Source organism: Antennarius striatus, chromosome 5 (assembly GCF_040054535.1).
Source record: "Antennarius striatus isolate MH-2024 chromosome 5, ASM4005453v1, whole genome shotgun sequence".
Classification (NCBI taxonomy): domain Eukaryota; kingdom Metazoa; phylum Chordata; class Actinopteri; order Lophiiformes; family Antennariidae; genus Antennarius; species Antennarius striatus.
In genome coordinates, this window is record NC_090780.1 from 6,209,540 (window position 1) to 6,233,054 (window position 23,515).

Consider the following 23,515-nt stretch of genomic DNA (forward strand, 5'->3'; position numbering starts at 1 on the left):
GAATTTTTTCAACAAATAAAACAATCCCCTTTGTTTTCAGTTGTTGGCAGTTTAGATTCATGAAGTTTTGTAATTTTCTTAAGTTTAGAACATCAGCAGACGTGCTATTTACAGCAACTGTATGTTCACGTTTCTTTTTTAATTTGGAGAAATAACCGGTACTTGTTTCCCCTCTTCAATTGTAAACCTGAATGCTTCACGTTAATTCACAAACGACAACTCCCCACAAACGACGTCAGCATACTTTTTCGCGGGCTTTATGTCACGTGGTGTGTGCGCGCCAAAACGGCACTACCGGTCAGAAAGAGTGCTTCACGGGCAGAGAAAGACAGACGCAGGATCATGGCGGTGAGTAAATCAGTTTGTAAATTAGGATAGCAAGTGCTGTTTTCTTATAATGTGTGACTGTAGGTGTGTTAAGAAGTTACTTAAAGCAGAAATTTATCTGCAGTGAAGGGCGTGACGTATTTTTCAGTATGCATCGCAATAGTCACCCAGGGTTCATTGATGGACAAAGACACGGCTTTAAACTTTCACCTATGGCTCTGGTACTGCTGATAATACGAACAGTATTCGGCTCTGTTTCGACACTGAAAAGCGTTCCAAGCCGCAGTGGAGTTTTCGATGATCTATGTAGTGATTACAGCTGTATAGAAACTATGTAGTGACATCCGCGTGTTATAAATGTCACTGGCATTTGAACTACTGTAATTTCAATTTCAAAAGCTGAAAGTTAAAATGAGTTATTAAAGTTCAAAGACAAGTCATTGTCTTTAGAGAGTACAAATATGATTTATGCCAGTCCAGCTCTATGCAGAGATAGCATGCTCTCCCTATGTCTGCGTGGGTTCTCTCCGGGCTCCCCAGCTGCCTCCTACCTCCTAAAACATACGCTTCAGTTTAATTGGCCGGTCCCAAACTACCCGTAGGTATGAGTGTGTGGATGCGTGTTTGTGTGTATATGTGTGGCTCCGCGGTGCACTGGCGAGTGTCCCTGGCTCACGACCCCAGTCGGCTGTGATGGGCTCCAGCACCCTGCGACCTGCAACAGCGGATGAAGCGGGTTTAAAAAAGGAATGAATGAATTTCTTCAGTATTGCATATCCAGGCATCATCAAATGGCGTACCGCGATCCGGACCGAGTCATTGTTCTGTCCGGACCCGTGACTACTCCATGATATATTCACGAGAGAAGATTTTCTTGGAGCATTGTTTTCTGACGGTCGCGGCCATAGACTGTGGGCGTTGCTACTCTAGTTAATACGGTAAAATCTCCACTTAGTTCAGCCAACCAGGTCGTTTGTTTAGCCTGCGCTGTCAGCCACCTGGAAGTTAGACAGCTCGCTGCCGCTACCACTGTGTGTTTACCGCTACAGCAGAGCACAGAGGAAGAAGACACGCTGCGGACAGCGTCAGGAAAACCGCTAGTTAACAGTGAGTGAACTGACAAATTTATGTGTATTCCTTCATCAGGCAGTTCAAAGCCATTGTACCTCATATACTTCGAACATGTAGCAGTAATTAAAAGTATTAACGTGAAGTGCCACTATAAAACAAAACACAAGAGCTTTTGACCAAAGACATCCCCAAGCTGAGGATAAAATAACCGAGCTGCAAGCTCATACTGACAGATCTACTCATCACGCTTGCGCTTACAGCTCAGCAAGGTACAAATGTTCACTAAAAGTATTGTGAATTTCGGGGCAACGTAAAAAATAGTGATGGGACAGTTGTGAAGAAGTGCTTATACAAAGTTGTTGAGACATTTGAGGGAAAACAGAAAGATGTGTGGAAAAACTCAAATTCTGATGTCAGCTTCAAACAGCAACCAGAAAATCAGAAATACTAACAGCTTGAGGCAGTTATTCAGAGAGCACCATGATTGTCTTCGGCCATTGATGAGTCTACAGATGTTTCTGATAATGCCTAGCTTTTGGTGTATGTCAGGTTCCTTAACAAATATTTTTGAAGGAGGGGACACAGACATTCAAATGGGCAGAGCTAGAGCTCATTGATCTGTAAGGAACAGTACTTAACCAAGTTAAGTACTTTAACTCAGTGCATTAACCGAGTATTTTGAGGCAACTGACCCTGCTACTTTCTGGCTACAGACCTAGAGTGTGTTCCCTGGACTAACTAAAGTAGCACTGCTCACCTTGATGTTTGATAAAAGTGAGTCAGCTTTCTAGCCATGAACATTATCAAAAATAAGTACTGTTCTAGGTTGTGTTCTGTTCTACATGTCTGGTTGAGAATGGCAAATAGTCCATTGCAAACAAGATTTAAATTACTGGCGGCCAGTCACATGTCTATTTCTCTCATGTAGGCTTTCAGTAAAAAGGCTTAATCAATTCCGTTTGTGCTTTGTAATTTTTTTAAAATTTTGAGGTTTGTGTGTTTTTCAATCTCACATAAAGCCTTTAAATTGTTTCCCTGGGTCTGGTTTTATTAATGGTAAAATAGCTACTGTAGCTGTGCACTCAGGTAAACATATCCTGTATTGAAAATTGGCAATAAATATTGTTGAACCCATGAAAATGTGGACGTCAGACACAAACTGGACTTGGGTTTGGACCTTTTACTACGAGGAAATTTTAATAAGTGGACCTCCACGAGTTTTAATTGAATACCCCATACCAAAGGTTTAAAATCCTCAGAGTTAGTCTCTGAACAAAATATAATAATAAATCTGATAATGACCTCTGCCTGGAACAACTGATTTCATGATGATAAATTATCATCATTTATTGTGTTTTCTGCCATGATTCTCATTACCGCAATGCATCCAGGTCTGTTTGAATGTTCTTCATGTTGTTATTTTCAAAGCTTAAAATACAAATAAGCTGAAAAAAAATTTGGATACTATGGTAGATGTTTTGAAAAACAAATAATTAAATATTCATTTTTAATAATGTTGAAGACATAGAGGAGAAATTAATTGTCCGTGAGTCAGATTCTCATCCTCCGCAACATACCGTATTGGCCCGAAGACAACCCTGATTATAAGGCGACCCCCTCTTTTCCAAGACTCAAGTTTGAAAAAGACTTTTTGAACACCAAATTTAATTTTTATACAGAAAATAATTACAGTACATCTCCGTGCAGTACATTACACTCTGTGACACCATATTTCACAGACGCTTTGCAATTGTTTGAAGACTCTGCCTCATTTATCACCATCATCTTGAAGTTTGCATCATAACTTCTCCTCAGCTGCCAGTTAACCTGGCCGATCTTCGACCCACTTTTCTGCAGATTGTCGCTACGTTTCTCCATTTTCTGTTTATCTCTTCTATTATTTTCTTCTGTTTTCTGTCTTACCGCTATTTATTTTTCTTCTTCGTGCTACTGCTATTTTTCTTTTTCTTTGTGATAGGGGTTCGCTTTTGCCTGGGAGAGTTAAGTTCAGCATTCGCTTTAAAGATATCTGGCGCTATCTAGCGTTGTGAATGGGTTTAATGTCTAGACCCCGAATGTAAGACGACCCCAACTTTTTCAGTCATATTTCAATGCAAAAAACACCGTCTTATATTCGGGCCAATACAGTATTTGAAGGACTGTTTACATGTCAACAGAACTTTAAATAAATTTATATTTTATTTTAAATTTTTATTTTCTATAAAGCAACACATGGACCAGTGTTTTGAAGATGGCTACCATTTAAGAAGATCTTTTTTTCCCCTTTCCTTTCAAAGTTGAATTTTCTCCTGCCAGACTGCTTACACAACAGCATTGGTCATCATTACCAATACTGCCACATCATCAGCTTGACTCTTCTGTGTGTTACCTGAGATCTGGACAAATCACTCAAAGAACACGTGTAGAACCCTATACTGTATTGAAGTCAGTTGGCAGCCCATACGACCTGTGTAACCTATGGACACTTGTATTTTTCCTGGCAGGAGGAGTTGATGAGGGTAGAATTTTCAATTTTGAATAACCTATTCAATGTTTTTCCCAAAAATCTTTTTTTTAAAACTGTAATGAAATGGATTAAATGATTGATTAAATTATTTTCTATATTAAGATGGTCTAATTTTTCTGACTAACAGTCTTAATATACTTATTATCATTATCGAAACCAGCAACCTCATTTCCGAAATGCATGTATCATTTCGGAAAAGAGGTTGCGGTAATGAGAAAAAGGATTATCTTATCTGGTTCCTGAGTGTACAAAAGTTGAAATTTGACCTAGTTTTCTCAAGATCAAGGTCATCTCATTTTCATGCCCTTTGCTGCCCAACTACTTTGCTTTTTGTTTCATCCATCTGCAACAATTGCAAAGATATTTGGTGGACGAACGGACGGTCGAACACCAACAATTACATCACCGCTTTGATGACATGTCTTTGAAAAACACTAGTTTCTCAAGACAAAAGTCTAACAAAGATACAAATCAGTCTGTTGGAGCTTGTTACATTTCCCAATGTTTATTTTTATGGTATATCATGTTCAGTGTCTCACAAACTTGAGACTGAAAAAATTTAATAACCAAACCACATCAGAAAACATCATTAGCCTTGTCATTCATGTCATGAGATTAATAAGGTGGGTGTGTGTGTATTTGTATCATTGGCAGGATTCCTCCGAAACTTCGCACATGGCTACCAGCCCCAATCACCTCTCCAGGATGGGAGACCTAACATCTAGTCCGGGACGAGATCTGCCACCATTTGAAGATGAGTCAGAAGGGCTTCTGGGGGAAGGTCAGCTTCCTGGAGAAGAGGAGGATGATGGAGAAGATCTCATTGGAGATGGGATGGAGAGGTTAGAATAGATATTTGACAGTTGAATCACTTGAATTTTGTCCTAATAGAAAGATTTTGAACTTGATATTTGGTCTTCTGTCGCTGCTTAGGGATTACCGTGCCATCTCTGTACTGGATCAGTATGAGGCAGAGGGTTTGGACCTGGATGACGAAGATCTATCTGAGATGTCACCTGGAATTCGGGCTGCAGCTGAAGAGGCCATGCGAAAAAGGGACAGGGAGCAGGGTGTCAGTGGGCGTCTGAGGAGAGGACTGCTCTACGGTGAGAAAATACACACGGTCCTGTTTTTAAGATAAAAATTGGAGCTTGGTCATTGTGCTTAACCAAGTTTCTTAAGCTGCTTCTTTTAAAATGCAGTAAAATCTTGTTACACAGATAGGATGCATTATTTTTTACATTGAGAGCTAGATTATGAAATATAATTAAGAGGAAGACCTTCTATGATATCAGGAGTGTTATGTTATATTACCTATGATTGTTATTAATCATTTAGACAAAACACAACAAAGAATTTAATAGACCAGAGATTGAATATACATAGTGATACATGCATCACGTAAAGTAGGTCATGAGTGGTTTGGTGTGGAGAAGATCATAATCGGCATTAAATCTTTCCTCCGCGAGGTGGAGTCAACTGAGGCTGCTGTCCAGTACATATGGTAATTTCCCCCATGTGCCCTGAGCTGCAGATAACTTTTTATAATTATCAGAAGTAACAACAAGTGTTATTGTAGAGCTCCAAATATAATTTTATTAATGTAAAAATATTTGATCAACATAAGTTCAGCAAAATAATTTTTTATTGATAAACACTATAAATTTGTCATCCAGTTCTGGGGTGGAGTGGGGAGGGGGAGTCTGAGGGGACCCATCAAATAGATAGATAGATACTTTAATAATCCCCGAGGAAATTGGAAAAACATTGGAAAAACACCATGAGAAAAAGAAACCAACATCACAGGACATACCACAAGATGAGAAAAAGAAACTGACATCACAGGACATACCACAAGAATGTTCCATTGATACCACTAATGTTCCATTAGTTAGCAGAGCCCCACGGGCAACAGCCAGAGGGATGGTCTCGTTGTGGGAAAAATATTGTCCACAAAGGTGGAGACCTTCCACTATGTCATTCTTTCACAATTAGTCCAACTTTACCTGAGATAATTTGTTGTAATACCTTCAAATTCTTTGCACTATCATTGCTGGAATCCACTAAACACACACACCTGCAGTCAGGATTTGACTACACAAGCCCCTTGTTTACCACGCTTATAGCTGGGACCAGGGAGGAAAGAGTAGGATTCAAGTTATACAATGGTGTGAAAGTGTTTGCGATCTTATTAATTTCTTTTTTGCATGTTTTTTACACTTAAATATTTTTCAAATATTACTCCAGTACAGTAGTAACCACCTTATTATTACCTTTTCCCAAACTCTTATAGATTATTTAAAGCACTTTTGTGTTTCACCGAAATTCGCTGCATTCCATGAGCCTCGAAACGAAATAGCATGCGTGTACGGTATCATGTGACTACCTTCTAAAAATCCGCAATGAGGTGAAGCCGTGCTTCTTGACGCAGGACCAAGCGCGGTATTACTGTAAACACCAAAAGGAGTTTGAACATTACAGGGGGAGAAAGTCCAAATCTACATGGCCTGTGTGCCAAAGTGTTTGCAGATATGTTAAACTCAGAAGAAGCTTTATTGTCAAATGGAATTATATGCAGTACAATTGCATGAAATTTGTTTTCTGCATTTGAACTATCAAGGAGGAGTCATCGGCAGCTCACATGGTGTCCAGTGAGCAAATTGTGAAGTATCTTCTTTAAGGTTCCATTAGCACATAGACTGGCGGCAAGGTGGCGCAGGGGGTAGCGCTGTCACAACATTGCGGGTCTGTGTGGGTTCTCTCCGGGTTCTCCGGCTTCCTCCCACCTCCAAAAGCATGCGCTTCAGGGTGATTGGCCGGTCCCAAATTGCCCGTAGGAGTGCGTGTGTGTGTGCATGGTTGTCCGTCTTTGTGTGTGGCTCCGCGGTGCACTGGCGTCGTGCTCGGAGTGTCCCCCGCCTCACACCCTATGCAGCTAAGTTAGGCTCCAGCTCCTCGTGACCCACTGCGGCGGATGAAGCGGCAGCACATAGACTGAGGCTGGGAACACAGACCCTACGATGAGTGGACCATCTTGCTGAGGTCAAGAGTTAAGACGTGAATGGCCTGAGATAACAATTTGTTTTGCTGCCATTCAGACAGTGAAGATGAGGAAGACGAGCGCCCAGCAACTCGGCGAAGACGATTGGCTGAGCGGGCAGCAGAGGGTGTTGCAGATGGAGATGAAGAAGAAATGATAGAGAGCATCGAAAACTTGGAGGATATGAAGGTTGTAACAGTGTGACAAAAGCAACTAAAATTACTGAAGTAACACGGAAAAAATTCCAATTGTGAATACTGAATGTGAAAATGTTGGTGCTCTTCCACATTGTTTAAAGTTGATATTGGTGAGGGTTCTAACCTCTCGAGTTGTAGAATTAAAAATATTTGGAATACAGAATGTTAATTTCCCCTCGTCAGTCTGATATGTCTTCAGCTGTTCTGGATGATTGGAAAAAATTTTTTCTTGATCTTCAGGGCCACACAGTGAGGGAGTGGGTGTCCATGGTGGCTCCCAGGCTGGAGATTTATAACCGCTTCAAGAATTTCCTGCGTACCTATGTTGATGAAAATGGCCACAATGTCTTCAAGGCAAAGATCAATGATATGTGTAAAGGTAGGACATCTTGCATTGATTTAAAAATTATTATACGCAAGTAGAAAATTTCGTAAGTACAGACGCGTTTTCCATGCAAATGCCCTAATCCATTCCAAGCCCCCCAAAATTCCAACATAAATGTTTTATAAGCATAAAAATGCATCAAAACATGTCACAAATACATGTTACAATTAGATTATTATACAATAATTGAGAGTTGTGCGTAACGTAAAAAACAGAATAAAGAATAAAAATGATGGTCATTTACCTTTTAACTGCTGTCCTCATTGTTTTTTGCCCTCTTTCGTTCATACGCTCCTGCCTCACAATGCCGAACAACAGAGTGAATTCCAGTCCTCCTTTTGAACTTCTCCAACCACCCACGCAATGCCTTAAACTCCTTAAACTCCCTTTTTTTTAGTATCGTGGCGATTGCAGATGCATTACGGCCATATTCTTTGGCGAGATCAACCAAACTCATCCCTTTTTCATGCTTTCTATTATCTCTAGATTTGTTTGTACGGACAAAAAAAACTGACTTTTCTTTTCGTCTTTTCTCCATCACTTTCTTGGGGTCCAAAGCAAATACTCAAAAAGTTAATACAGTATACAGTTTATGCGGAAAACTATCAGAACACCTCACGGGTCGAGGGCCGACTGACAAGGACCCTGCATTAACACCGATTTAGCTCCACACAAAGGTCCCTCTTAGCCAATGTCAGATGTCAGGAAGATACTAGGTAATAGCCAATGGCAGAGCAGCTATGAGAATATTGCGTTCAGGAACCTGTGGGAGCTGTGAGTATCAGCCCTTACTGTATTTTTACCTTTCCTTAGTTAAAATTTCTTTCGCAAGTAGAGGTAATGTTTTCCTGCTGAGAAATTTCGTAAGTAGAAAATTTCATAAGTTGAGACATTGGTAAGTAGAGGTACCACTGTATTCCGTATACTCCGGACTATGTCAGGTTTTTTTTATGGCTTGGCTGGTCCTGGGACATACTCAGGCGTGACTTGCATATTAGAACATGTACAGTAATTTCATGGTTTTTATTTTTTCACAGACAGCTATGAGAGGGCACGCTAGGCTTGGGGATCACCATCCTCTACTCCAGGGGTATTCAATTAAAAGTCACGGAAGTCCAGTTATAAAAATTTCTTCTTAGTAACAGGTCTGAAACCAAGTCCAATTTGTGTCTTATCGCTGGCCCCTATGTCCACATTTTTTATTTTTATCAATTTTCAATGAAGAATGTTTAAGTTGGTGCACAGATAGCTCTTTTACCATAAATAAAAGTAGACCAGGGCAAATAAATTTCAAGCCTTTATGTTAGATTGAAGAACACACAAACTTCAGAATTAAAAACAAAGTGCAAGCAGAGCTGAATAATAATTTTTTCTTGTTATATGAAGATGTCCAAGTCTAAAGAACTGAAGGCCTACACTTCAAGTAAAAAAAATATTATCTTCAGAAAGCATAAATAAAAACTGGGTCTTTCAGGGGAAAAATGAAAACAGAATTTTCTTAATGAGAGAAAGGTGCATATGGCCTGCCAGTAATTTACAAGATGTACACAGGGCATACCTTGACTGTTAGGCACAGCTCCCCTCTATTTTCCCAGAATGACAAGGTCCGCATCTGTGGTGACAGAGACCACCCGCCTCAGATCTATGTCCCTCTTTGTCAGCGTCTCTTTCATTGCTGCATGTATGTCCTCTCCTCTTGTATGTTTCATAGTGGTGTTACACTCAGCAAAAAGCTCCTTTGTGAAGGAATCTGACACACACAAAAGCTACAGCTCATCATTGGCCAAAGATATGCATAATGCCCTCTGAGTAGCTGATTCAAGCTGTTAATATTTCTGATATTCTGGTTGCTGTTGAAGCTGACATCGGGATTTGTTTAATTTTTTTTCACATACAGTGCGCCGTCGTTCTTTGCGGTTAATGTGTTCCAGGAACCACATGCGATTGAGGAATCCGCTATTTAGGAATTTGCGGTCAATTTATCTTACTATTTACGGTAATTTAATCGTTTATTAACCCTCCCCATACTGATATTAAACCACCATCTATCTGTATTACCTTTTCCTACACTCTTATCGACTGTTTAAAGCACTTTGGTGTCTCACAAAAGTACGAGACTGACACAACTGAGCGCACTTCAGGATGCCATTAGCCTATAGAATGCGCATACGGTATCACGTGACTGCCTACTAAAAATCCGCGATGAGTTGGAGTTGCAATCGCTGATGTGCAAGGGATTACTGTAGTATAATTTTTTTTTTAATTTGGAGTGCAAACGAGGGTTTGGTAAATTTTTTATGTTTATGCTACAGTTATTTGAAAAACCGTTTGTATCCCTTCCGGTTCAGCTGAAGACTGAACGCTGGTGCAACTTGCTGCCACTTTTTGCCACAGTCAGCTTCTTAACTTTTTAACCTCTTAAACTATTTTTGCGGTTTTATGACCTTATCTGACATTGCAATTGCTATGGCTGGGGTACCTTTCAGATCTACCGGCACTCACTGGAATACTTGATCTGAGCTACCACTACAGTCTGCAATACTTAACCAGCGCTAGCTTATCCGGGTGGAGCCTGAGCATCACCTGGCATTTATGGTGGATGTTGACGCTGCCTGAGTCCTCCACAAAATTGGCCCATAGGAAATACATCTGGTTCTTACTGTATGCGTCTGGCTCGTTTTCCTTCCTGCCAGCAAGGGCTTGCTTCAGTACTCTGCTGCGCTGTTGCTTGCCTGAACCTGTGTCAGTGGCACTCCACGTCCACCCAGACATTACCTTAGCAGCTCAGCAGCAATAAACTCCATCTGGTCCAGTACTAGATGCCATCCATGCTCCACAAACTGGGTTGTTGATCACAGCGTGTTAGCCTGCTTAGCTTGGTTCAATTAGCACCACTAACAGCTGTGACAATACCGCATTCAACTTTGCTCTGCTCAATATCTGCTCGCTGACAGGCAAGGGACATCTGATTTAGGACCTGCTTGCCGACTGTAAGCTCACTGGAATACTTTTATGATCTGCTGGCTCTACAGTCTTTACAAGTCTTAACCAGCACTAGCTTACCGCAACACCGCACTCAACTTCACTCCACACAGCATCCGCTCACTGACAGACAAGGGACATCTCAGCCAGGGCCTCCTCTTCTCCTCACCTTCTCTGTTTAACCGAGACACGGCAACAGCTCAACAACTTTTTGCAGCCTAACAAATCATAGTGTTTACAGATGTTATTGTCTTCACAGTAACGCCCCCCCCCCAAAAAAAGTAAATGCAACTTATAGTGCAATGCGACTTATATATGGGTTTTTTCTTTGTTATGCACTGTCTTGGCTGGTGCAACTTCTAAAGAGTTGCGACATAAAGTCTGGAAAAGAAGGTACACAGATGAAAGACCTAGTGTCTGTGGAAACAGAATAGATTTTTAGATTTATAATGATTTAAAAATGTTTGCCTTTACAGAGAATAAGGAGAGTCTAGTTGTAAATTATGAAGACCTTGCAGCTAGAGAGCATGTTTTGGCCTACTTTCTGCCTGAGGCTCCAACTGAGATGTTAAAGGTAAGTGAGTTGTTGGTGAGTCATGATAAACAGTCTCAAACTTTGTTTGCTGCTTGTGCTGTCAAAAACAATGGCCCAATGAAAGGGATCTTTTTTAAAAAAGAAAAGAAAAACAGAACCCTATCGATCAATGATTGATGTTGCTCTTCTATCAACCCTACTGACAAAGTTCAACATAGTTCTCTGTTCTACTGCATTTCTACTTTTGGCCTCACTTAATTTAGACATGTGTGAAAGGTGTCAGTGAAAATTTGTTACAGCATACAATTCAAAGGTTAACATGGTCTTGAACGTTTCATTACTTTGTTCAAACCAGATGAACACATCAGTTTTCAAGGTCACTGAAATAAAGATGTTCATTCAATATTGTCTGTTTCCAATCAGATATTTGATGAAGCGGCTAAAGAAGTGGTGCTAGCAATGTACCCAAAATATATTCGCATTGCCCATGAGATTCACATCCGCATATGCAACCTGCCATTGGTCGAGGAGATCCGTTCACTCAGGTAACACTCAGTACAGTATTTGTAAGAAAGCGTATATTGATTTCCTCATTCACAGTGGTTAGAGCAGCCTAGCAGTTGTCCACTGCTAAGAAGATTGTTGGTTTGACCCTTAATCTTAATTAAAGTCTATAAACTTTACCCCCAAATTATTCCCAGTGACTGTTCCATTAATGTGGTGGAAATCATAACTATCGCTACACAGGCCATGGAATGACTATGTATTGTGTAAAGGATTGACCCAGGATGAGACGATCCGCTCATAGAATAAAAATGTGCTGCAAATTTCACTATGTAGAGATTTGAAAGAATTCTATGAAAATGACTTGAAATAAACATTAGATCATATAAATACGACAATGACAACAACAGCAACAAATACGAAGAGGCTGGTTACTTTACAGTATTGGCGGTATCACCAGACGACAAAAGAGGTATCGGATATCAATCTGAATGGGATAAAAATCGGATTTTAATAACTAGTCTGAATGCAGCATATCATGAGATATTTTAAAAAATGATTTTACACATTTTAATTACCGCTTTTTTCCGAACCGTGTCTGTAACACGGCAGTAGAACCGCTACGGTGTCCAATGTGTTCCATTTGGTCATAGTGATAAAGCTACCTTTATCACTATGAGCAAATGGAACAGTAAATGCTTTGTTTTGTGAAGCTGATGGTTGCTGTTGACTGTACTCTCCCCTTCAGGCAACTCCACCTGAACCAACTCATCCGGACTAGTGGCGTGGTTAGCTGCTGCACCGGTGTCCTCCCACAGCTTGGAATGGTCAAGTACAACTGCAACAAATGTAACTTTGTGCTTGGACCTTTCTTTCAATCCCAAAACAAGGAAGTCAAACCAGGCTCCTGCCCGGAGTGTCAGTCCCAGGGCCCATTTGAGATCAACATGGAAGAGGTTAGCACCCAGACATTTGCTTACAATAGGATATTTAAGTCACATTCCAAAATGACGATTATGTTTTGAAGCCACAGGAATCGTTATTGTTATTAAAGACTGCAGTGTGCTTTGTTAATCATGTTGATATAGAATACATTTTAATAAGTAGAAAAAGTTGTAATGAGAAGACAACTTTTTCAGATTTTTTCCAGATTTTGCCATGCAGTGGAAATAAAAAGTCACCACAACCCTGTTCAAATGCTAGGTTTTCTTGATGTAAAACTAACTAAATCAAGACAAATGATTTCACACCCTTTTCCACCTTTAATGTGACCTTTAAACTGTACAAGCCAATTGGAAAAACAAACTGAAACCTTTAAGAAAAAACATATTAAATAAAAAATCTTAAAATAACCTGGTTGCATAAATATGCACACTCTCAAAGTAATACTTTGTTGCAGCACATTTGGCTTTTATTACAGCACTGTCTTTTTGGGTAGGAGTACATCAGCGTGGCACATCTTGAGTTAGCAATGGTTGCCCAATCTTCTTTGCAAAACTGCTCCAAATCTTTCAGATTGCAAGGGCATCTCCTTTGCACAGCCCTTTTCAGATCACCCCAGAGATTTTCGATGGGATTCAGGTCTGGACCCTGACTGGGCCATTCCAAAACTTTAATCTTATTCCGGTGAATCCTTTCTTTTGTGGATTTAGATGTGTGCTTTGGGTGATTGTCATGTTGAAATTCCTCTTCATCTTCAGCTGTCTAACAGAGGCCCGAATGTTTTTTGCCAAAACTGATTGGTATGGTGTTATTTTGGTGATGTGCTGTGTTTTTTTTTGCCCCAAACATGCTTTTTGGAATTTTGTCTGAAAAGTTCAACCTTGGTTTCATCAGACCATAACACATTTTCCCACAAGTGTTTGGGAGACTGCAGATTTCTCCTTGCAAAATCCAGTTGGGCTTGGACATTTTTCTTTGTTAGATAAGGCTTCCATCTTGCCACCCTACCCCGTAGCCTAGACATATGAAGAATACGGGAGATTGTTGTCACATGCACTATACAGCCAGTACTTGCCAGATATTTCTGCAACTCCTTCAGAGTAGCTGTCGGCCCTTTGGTAGCCTCCCTGACTAGTTTTCTTCTCGTCTTATCAATTTTGGACGGACATCCTGTTCGTGTTAATGTCACTGTTGTGCCATACTTTCTCCACTTGTTCGTGATGGTCTTCACCGTGTTCCATGGTATATTTAATTCTTTGGAAATTCTTTTGTAGCCTTCCCCTGATTGATGTCTTTGAATAATAAGATCCCCCTGTGGCCCTCTGTGGACCATGGATTGTGCTGGAAAATGTGGCGACAAATATGTCAGGAAAAAGCTAGTAGAACAGCTGAACTTTATTTAGGGTTGATCAGAGGAACCTTCATTGGTGACTTGTGAGTGCTGATACCAGTTAGACATGAGTTTGAATGTTACTGGTTCAATCTGAACACAGCCACATCCCCAGTAATGACAGGGTGTGCACTCTTTTGCAACCACATAATCTGTTGTTTATTTTTACTTCACCTACCTAAAAGATTTTAGTTTGTTTTTAGTTGTGTTGTACAGCTTAAAGGTCACATTAAAGCTGGAGAAAAGTTGTGAAATTATTTGTCTTGATTTACAGTATTTTCTGCACTATAAGGCACAGTGGGTTATAAGGCGCACCTTAAATGAATTGATCATTTTATAATTTATTACATATATGAGGCGCACCGGATTATAAGGCACATATAATAAAAAAATAGATTTTTAAAAAATTGTGGCTGTAGTTGCGCTATCCGTCCACTAGCTAGAGCATTCATGACTGTGAGTACCTTTAGTCAGCTGTGAATGGCCCCCATTGTTATTTCAATGAAGCCATTCCGAGCCTCATCAAGGAAACCTGATCACTTGATCACAATGACGGTTTTTTTGAAAACGCATTGAAAACGATTCGCGTCCACACGACAGCGTTTTCAGAAAAAATCTCCGTCCACATGTAAATGCATCAGTGCGTTTTCGAAGACTGCTATAAGCATGCCAAACCATGTGGTGGCAGTCAGTCATTTTCAGATTACCACCGCTGTATCCGCCGCAGCGGGTCACAGGGAGCCAGAGCCTATCTCGGCGGCATAGGTCGTGAGGCGGGGGACACTCCAGGCACGACGCCAGTGCACCGCGGAGCCACACAAAGACATACAACCATACAACTCATCCCTACGGGCAATTTGGGATTGGCCAATCAACCTGAAGCGCATGTTTTTGGAGGTGGGAGGGAGCCGTAGAACCCGGAGAGAACCCACGCAGACACGGGGAGAGCATGCGAACTCCACACAGAGCGGGGCTCGAACCGGGGTCCGCCGTGTTGTGAGGCTAACCACTGCACCACCGTGCCGCCCTGTGGTGGCAGTGTTGAGTCAAATTTTATCCAATAGGAATCCTCCGTGTTTTGTTGTCACATTACGCCTGCAAGAATGCTGCCATCAGCAAGGTTCGTACATCCATCATGTTTGTACACATGGCCCATAAATATGACGTCAAAGCAATTTTCGTCGCAGGCAAGACGTCAACCTTTTTAAAAAGTTGCGGATACACCGTCCACACGACAACGCAGACCCAGCGTTTAAAAAAACAAACACCTAGGCCAGCGTTTTCAAAAAGTTGCGTTTTCGTTCCCGATATCTGCGTTGTCAAAAGGCTTATAAATGCAACAAAAAAGTGGCATTTTCAAAAAGTTACGTCATTCTGTGGACAGGGCCTTAATGTCAGGCTTCTAATTTACTGGCAAATGCGACGCCGTTTTACTCATAGAACTGACTTTAACGTCGGTGTCTCACCGCCCTGAATCTCAGCACGTCGCTGCAGACAGAATACACAAGCCTAAATGCGCCCCTCCGCCGCCCGCCCAGACAACTACATTTTCAAATCAATGCAGCACACCAGGCACCTTTGTCTAGCAGTGACTCGGCTCTTGAAATTTCAGAAAAGGCTGGAAATTCAGCTTTGAGGGTCTTTCATTCACCTATATACCAGTTTCTCAGTGTGTTTCCGCAAACTAATAGAATGGACCGTCACTAGAATTCAAATTACAGCACAATGGCAATTGTTAGACCAATTAAGTTTAAAGTGGGTTATTGTTTTCGTAGACCGGTATCGTAGCCACGGTGACTGGCTCAGTGAGAGCCGCCACTTCGGCGACGCCCCTTGACTACCGTTGTTAGGGGGCGTAGGCCCGAATACCTTGTCAAGGGTGCCCCTGGTGGCGGATGGCGGCATGACTGCCGGCCAGACTGCCGGCTTTTTTTCTGCGAACTTGTTTTTAACCAATACTAATATTAATATTAATCTATATATAAGGCACACTACGGGTTTATGAGAAAAAGGCTTTTAGGTGTGCCTTATAGTGCGGACAATACTGAAGTTTTTTTACATCATGAAAACCTGGCATTTGAACAGGGGTGTGACTTTTTATATCCATTGTATACCATCCTGTGACTGTTACGTAACAAACCACCGAATGTAATTTACTGCTTAAATTTATCTTTTGGTTTTCCTTTATTTTGTGTTGTTTTTTGTTAAGTCTTTGCTGTTGTATGTGTATTTATATATTTGTGTGATAGGCTCACCTTCGTCTTGCACATGATTCATGTTACAGTAATGAATTTGTGAGCTCGTAATGTCAAGGGAGCCTATCACATATGTAAATATTTGTGTGAAAGGCTGGCTGATTGGGTGGGAATTTTATTACCCAGATTTACATGTGTATTGTACAAACTTTCTTTTCATAGCTTGAAAAAATAATTCAAAAAAACCTTGCGCAAAAAAAATTACCAATTCCCATACATTCAGATTTTATTCAGAAATTAATCAGCTCTCAATTTGTCAATCAATTACGTTTCACTTTGTCTCCAGACTGTGTACCAGAACTACCAAAGAATCACCATCCAGGAAAGTCCTGGTAAGGTAGCTGCTGGTCGCTTACCACGCTCTAAAGATGCAATTTTGCTGGCTGACCTGGTGGATAGCTGCAAACCCGGAGATGAGATTGTGAGTGCAATTATTTTAGTGCAGTTTTTTGTTCTTTCCGAACTTGTTATTACAGCAGACTTCACCTTCATCACATTTGCTCCATCAACAACATCCAATAAAGGAAAAAAAAGTTTACAATTAGAAGCCAATTGGCTTGTAAAATTCCCTTTCCCAAAATCAAGATCTGTCGCATTACACACGATATCAACCAAATTCATACAGTAATTATTTTTTTTAATTTAATTTAAATAAATTAAGTAATTTATTTTTTTACAGTAATAATACAATATTGAAATACGTATACAATGAAATCAAAGACTAAAACTTTTTCAGGCCCAAGTATTATAAAAAAAAACAACATAAATGTTTCCAACAAATAACTATGATAGTTTCTGGAAATAGTGTAAAATAATATTTCTAATAGGCAGTACGAGGTTGGACACAGTGTCAAGTGTATTTCACTGTTACTCTAACTTTGCCTCTTCCTCAGTCTGCTCTGCTCTAGCGTCTTTTTCTGCTGAAGGCTATGGTGGAGGTGTCTTTTTCCGAGACAAGAACATAGTTATGGGTAATTGCTGGAACTTTTTTTTTCTTCTGGACAAGATTTTTATAAAGAGACATGTCACCTTCTATTATATTTGGGAACTGTAATGAACAAAACGTCAAAGGGTCCCATTCTTGCGGCGCACGCTGAAGTTTCGAGGCCATTCTCACCATGGTTGCCAATTGTTAGTCCGTCCTCATCTTTATCAACACTTGTCCCTTCTTCCCCTTGTCCCTCATTGTCGCTTGGTGGCTATGTCATCTCTGCCAGATCTTCATCAGTCAGCGGATGTGTGTGCACATCAATCAGGGCATTAATGTCATCAGGAGTCATGTCATTACAGCCATCTATTCCGAGCTGTTTAGCTAGATTCACAGCTATATTTACCGTGGAGTGATGGATCTCGTCAAGGGAGCCCCCCATTCGGGTTTCGCACTGCCTCTGGCCACAGTTTTTTCCAGCAGGCATTCAAAGTTTCAGGTTTCATCTCCTGAATAGACCTCTGAATATTTTGGAGACATGATGCAATGGTGTATCCACCCCGGTAGTCCTTTAGTGAGAATTCTTGATCTGATTCCACAGCATCAACAAGATGTTGCAGGGTGTTGCGCGTATGGAGAGCCTTGAAAGCACGGATGATATTTACCTTGGTCCATGGGCTGGATCAGCAATGTGGTTTCTGGCGGCAGAAATTCGATTTGCACACTATCATAAGACAAATCTGGCGTTGTCAAGGAGCAGAAGCACTTTGAGTCTAGTCTTTTGTCTCTCATATAACACGTCCGGGATGAAACACTGTTTGAACCAATCTGGATTAAGCGCTTTTGTCATCCAAGCCCCCAGTAAACAGACATATTTTTGTTTTTCATGGCTCTTGGATTTTTAGACCTATAAATAAGTCCTGGTTTTATCATAAAACCTGCAGCATTTCCACACATAACGAGAGCCAAACGATCTTTTTGAGTTTTAAATCCCGGGGCTTTGGCTTCTTCCTGCATGTTGAAGGTGCAAGAGGGCATTCTTTTCCAAAATAAACCTGTTTCATCCGTATTAAAAATTTGTCCAGGCTTATAACCCCCTTCCTAGATGACCTCTGTAAATGAGCTTCTGCCGCCCAAAAACTAAAATATGTGGTCCAAAACATTACCAAAATATTTTCCAACAAGTTATAAGAATTTGGATTTCTTTTTGAAAAATTCAGATAGGAACGCAAAAGTTTAATTTGACACATGTATCCCTTTCTCAGGAACTGACTGGTATCTACCACAACAACTATGATGGATCTCTGAACACAGCTAATGGCTTCCCAGTGTTTGCAACAGTTATTTTGGCCAATCATATTACCCGCAGAGATGAGGGTGTTGCTGTGGCTGAGCTGACAGATGAAGATGTCAAGGCTATTGTTGCCCTGTCCAAGGACCAATGTATTGGAGAGCGGGTAAGAGGTTACAAGCAAAGTTCCACAATAACATCAATAACATTAGTCAGTCAGCCCTTGACGATATCATTGGGTCAAGTGTTAATAATTCCTGAAGGTGAAAAATGTTTTTAGCACACTTCGCTCTATTAAAGGGACAGTAAACTTAATTTTAAGTGATATATATGTTATTCGTCATTATGAAAAACACAAGAAAAAACAAATTTTATATGTGTAGCGTCATCCCTTTGGTCAGAAAACCTTAAAATCTGCGCTGCAGCAGCTTCCGCATCCAGTGGTCATGTGGGCGTCATACGTCATCGGTGACAAACTTAGCTTGGCAGCCATAGAAGACAGTGCCATTAATTCGATAAATATCAAGGTTACCTGCGAGGTGAACGGTTGTGTCAACACAACAGCAAGAAAAAACGAAGACATCCTTCTTCTATCCTTCTTTATAATACCTTCTTGGAAGCTAGGAAGGAGATGAAGAGCACGGATAAACCGGGTCAATATGACCAAGGATCCGAGGATCTGTCATGAGCACTTTACCCTGAAGGATTTCCAAAGAGATGAAGGTAAGATCATTTTTGGACAACCCATTGTATTTATTCTGAATTCCCAAGGTTTAGTGGATAATTAATGTCTGGAGCTACTGGAGGTATTATGACCAGATTATTGTGTGATTATGGCACCCGCGAAAAGTAAACAATATCAAAAGTGATGGACAGGTCTTTTTACTGAGAAGATCTGTGACACTGAAATAAAACATACAAAAACAGCATGTCAGGTCCTGATCCTTATACATTAGTAAATACAAGACATATTAATATAAACTAGAGTTATTAATTCCACACAGTCCAACAGTAACGAATGGCAGCTAGCTCAATGCTAACATAATATGGAAAACCCTATTGATGGGCTAGCACATTAGCATTGGTAGCGCAATTAACTTTTCCATACAGTAAACCAAAACCATCAATCAACTTTTATTGATATAGTGCTGATTCATATCAGAAGACATTTTAAAATGCTTTACAGATAGAAAGCCAACAATGCCCTCCAGAGCAAGCATAAGCGACGGTGGCGGGGAAAAACTCCCTCATTGAGGAAGAAACTCTGGGCAGGTACCAAGCTCTGGAGGGCGGTCATCCGCCTTGACCTGTTGGTTGGGAAATAGAAATACATTGGGGAAAGAGACGGAGAGAGTGGCAGATAGGCCAGTTTGAGTTTCAAGCCCATAGTGCGCTGTTGATGAATTGGGGGCGGGATTTCCAGGCCTTTGGGTATCCTGTCTTCCATCCGCGTTCTCCACCTGTGGAACAGAGGCACAAAGACAGCGGCAGTATCGTGCAGACAGAGTGTGATTTGACAGTAGTAGTAATAAATTCCAGGAGTAGTAATAAATTCTAGGAGCATAGAAAGATAAAGTGAAGGAGAGTGACAGAAGCTTCAGAGTATACCTAAGCAGCATATCTACTGGGGTGAGTGTTATTTCTAATTGTAGGCTCTATCAAAAAGGAGGGTTTTTAGTCTACTCTTAAATAAGCTGAGAGTGTCTGCCCCTCGTACCGAGGTTGGGAGATCGTTCCAGAGTAAAGGGGCCAGATAGCTAAAGCTTCTGCCTCCTGTTCTACTCTTAAAAACATGACGGGTCACCAGCAATCCTGCATCCTCTGATCGAAGGGCCCTGGGTGGGTGATACACTTCAATAAGATCTTCAATGTAAGATGGAACTTTACAGTGGAGAGCTTTATATGTAATCATAAGGAGTTTGAATTGTATTCTATGATTAAAACAGGACATTATAACTGGTTTGATATTTCTGTCAGAATGTGATTCACATGAAGCCACCTGGGATGAGTCGCTAGATGTACAAACTCATCCTCCGCATTCATCGGGTGGTAATTATATGAAATAAATACACTACCAGGTGAATTCACTGGGAACTCGTCTTCAGTTTCCGATGACGACGACATTATTTTTGGCGATATTCGGATGAATTATTACGAAAATGCCGGCTCTTTACATTGTCGCTAGCTTTATCTACATTGATATGGATTCACCATGTGGTCTACGGTTGCGCCATCGCGTGCTCTATTACTTACGATAAATAAGAATGTCACCAAGCGTTTTTTTAAATTATGTACTTCAAATGCAGACCCAGTTCATTTTAACTTTGCTGTCCCTTTAAAGGGACAGTAAAGTTAATTTTAAGTGACATACAGTGTATGTTATTCATCATTATACAAAATAGAAGAAAAAATAAATTTAATATGTGTTGCATCGTCCCCTTGGTCAGAAAATCTGAGCAGCAGCAGCTTCTGCATTCAGTGGTCACGTGGGCGTCATACGTCACTGGCGCCCAACATAGCTTAGCAGCCATAACAAACAATGCAATCCACGACCCGATTAACTCAAAAATATCATGGTTACCTGTGCGGTGAACGGTTGTGTCAACAGAACATTAAGAAAACACAAAGACAAGGGCCATAGAATATTAATTCCACACAGTCCAACAGTAACGAATGGAGGCTAGCTCAATGCTAACATAATATGGAAAATCCCATTGACGGGCTAGCGCTTTAGGATCAGTAGCGTGATTAACTTCTCCACACAGTAGCACAGTAAACCATCTAGCGACTCATACCAGTTGTCTTCATCTGAATCACATTCTGACAGAGATATCCAACTAGTCATAATGTCCCGTTTTAGTTTACTGTTGAATTAATAACAACTGTAGATTATATTAAGATGTCTTGTATTAACGAATGTATAAGGATCAGGGTCTGACATGCTGTTTTTGTATGTTTTATTTCAGTGTCACAGATCTTCTCAGTAAAATGACCTATCACTTTTATTTACTTTTCGCGAGTGCCATAATCGTGCAATAATCTGGTCATAAAAACATTTATACAATATCTCCAGTATAGAGTTAATCGCGCGCATTGTTTCTTAGAGCTGCCATGCTATGTTGGGCGCCAGTGACGCATTATGCCCACGTGACCACTGAATGCGGAAGCTGCTGCGACGCAGATTTTAAGCTTTTCTGACCAAAGGGATGATGCTACACATATAAAATCTTTTTTTTTTTTTTTCAATTTGTCATAATGATGAACAACATACGTCACTTAAAATTAACTTTACTGTCCCTTTAAGTGCTGCAGTGGCAAATGTTACAGTTGACTTTCAGTCTCTATGCACATGACTGAATTTGGTAATGCAAACTTGCACCTCCGGTTAGCATATAACCTTTTCCCCCAGCTGGGAATCTGCGTCCCGCTGAGAAGCTAGTGTCATGTCAGGCATCAGTTACCATGGTGTTATAGACAGCCTATGACACACCCGCTTGATAGAAAAACTTTGGACAACATACTTGACAATGTGTCATTGTTTTCTACCCTTCAGAACAGCAGTTTATAATCAGTACTTTATAGGTCTTATCTAACTGCTTTTTTTGTCATGTCTATAGATCTTTGCCAGTGTGGCACCATCAATTTATGGTCATGAGAACATCAAGAGAGCCTTGGCCCTGTCACTGTTTGGAGGAGAACCCAAAAATCCAGGTGAAGGAGCTTTTTGTATTAATCACTGAGAGAAAAACACCATGTGGACACAAGCCAGTGTCTTATTGTGCTGGTCCCAAGCCCGGATAAATACAGAGGGTTGCGTCAGGAAGGGCATCCGGCGTAAAACTTTTGCCAAATCAAAGATGCGAATCAAACCTATGACTTCCATACCGGATCGGTCGAGGCCCGGGTTAACAACGACCGCCATCGGCGCTGTTGACCTACAGGGCGCTGGTGGAAATTGGATTACTGTTGGTCGAAGAAGGAGAGGAGGAAAGTGCGTTCGCTCAAAGAAAGAGAAGAGGAACACCAAGAGTATAGGACTGAGAGTAGGGACGTTGAATGTTGGAACTATGACAGGAAAAGGTAGAGAGCTGGTTGATATGATGCAGAGGAGGAAGGTAGACATACTGTGTGTACAGGAGACCAGGTGGAAAGGTAGCAAGGCTAGAAGTTTAGGAGCAGGGTTCAAGTTGTTCTATCATGGTATAGATGGGAAGAGAAATGGAGTAGGAGTTATCTTGAAGGAGGAGTTTGTTAGGAATGTCCTGGAGGTAAAAAGAGTGTCGGATAGAGTGATGAGTCTGAAGCTAGAAATAGACGGTGTGATGTTCAATGTTGTTAGCGGGTATGCTCCACAGGTAGGATGTGAGCTGGAGGAGAAGGAGAAATTCTGGTCGGACTTTGATGAAGTGATGCAGAGCATGCCTAGAAGTGAGAGAGTTGTCATTGGAGCAGACTTCAATGTTGGTTCAGGAAACAGGTGATGAGGATGTGATGGGCAGGTTTGGTATCCAGGAGAGGAATGCAGAAGGACAGATGGTAGTTGACTTTGCAAAAAGGATGGAAATGGCTGTAGTGAATACTTTCTTCCAGAAGAGGCAGGAACATAGAGTGACCTATAAGAGTGGAGGTAGGAGCACACAGGTAGACTACATCTTGTGTAGACAGTGTAACCTGAAGGAGATCATTGACTGCAAAGTAGTGGTAGGTGAGAGTGTAGCCAAACAGCATAGGATCGTGGTGTGTAGGATGACTCTGGTGGTGAGGAAGATCAAGAGGGAAAAGGCAGAGCAGAAGACGAAATGGTGGAAGCTGAAAAAGGAAGAGTGTTGCATGACTTTTAGGAAGGAGTTAAGACAGGCTCTGGGTGGTCAGGAGGTGCTTCAAGATGACTGGACAACTACAGCTAATGTAATCAGGAGACAGGTAAGAGAGTACTTGGTGTGTCATCTGGAAGGAAAGTAGATAAGGAGACTTGGTGGTGGAATGACGAGTTACAGGAGTGTATACAGAGAAAGAGGTTAGCTAAGAAGAAGTGGGACACTGAGAGGACTGAGGAGAGTAGACAGGAGTACAGGGAGATGCAGCGTAAGGTGAAGGTAGAGGTAGCAAAGGCCAAACAAGAAGCTTATGATGACTTGTAT

At 41.0% G+C, this 23,515-nt stretch overlaps 1 protein-coding gene across 2 annotated transcripts in view; it reads left to right on the top strand.

Annotated features, from left to right (window-relative positions):
• Positions 1–289: 289 nt before the first annotated feature.
• The window catches only part of mcm2 (minichromosome maintenance complex component 2), a 33,608-nt gene continuing 10,382 nt past the window's right edge, over positions 290–23,515 (top strand). The window contains exons 1-11 of one of the 2 annotated variants that reach the window (XM_068316274.1): positions 290–348; positions 4,580–4,767; positions 4,859–5,031; positions 7,024–7,154; positions 7,403–7,541; positions 11,006–11,103; positions 11,488–11,609; positions 12,317–12,524; positions 16,442–16,576; positions 18,349–18,540; positions 21,992–22,085. In XM_068316274.1, coding sequence (XP_068172375.1) covers positions 343–348; positions 4,580–4,767; positions 4,859–5,031; positions 7,024–7,154; positions 7,403–7,541; positions 11,006–11,103; positions 11,488–11,609; positions 12,317–12,524; positions 16,442–16,576; positions 18,349–18,540; positions 21,992–22,085 — 1,486 coding nt within the window. In that variant the 5' untranslated portion in view covers positions 290–342. Of the gene's footprint in view, positions 349–1,340; positions 1,435–4,579; positions 4,768–4,858; positions 5,032–7,023; positions 7,155–7,402; positions 7,542–11,005; positions 11,104–11,487; positions 11,610–12,316; positions 12,525–16,441; positions 16,577–18,348; positions 18,541–21,991; positions 22,086–23,515 lie in introns of those variants that run through there. The other variant, XM_068316275.1, reaches the window with a different exon arrangement.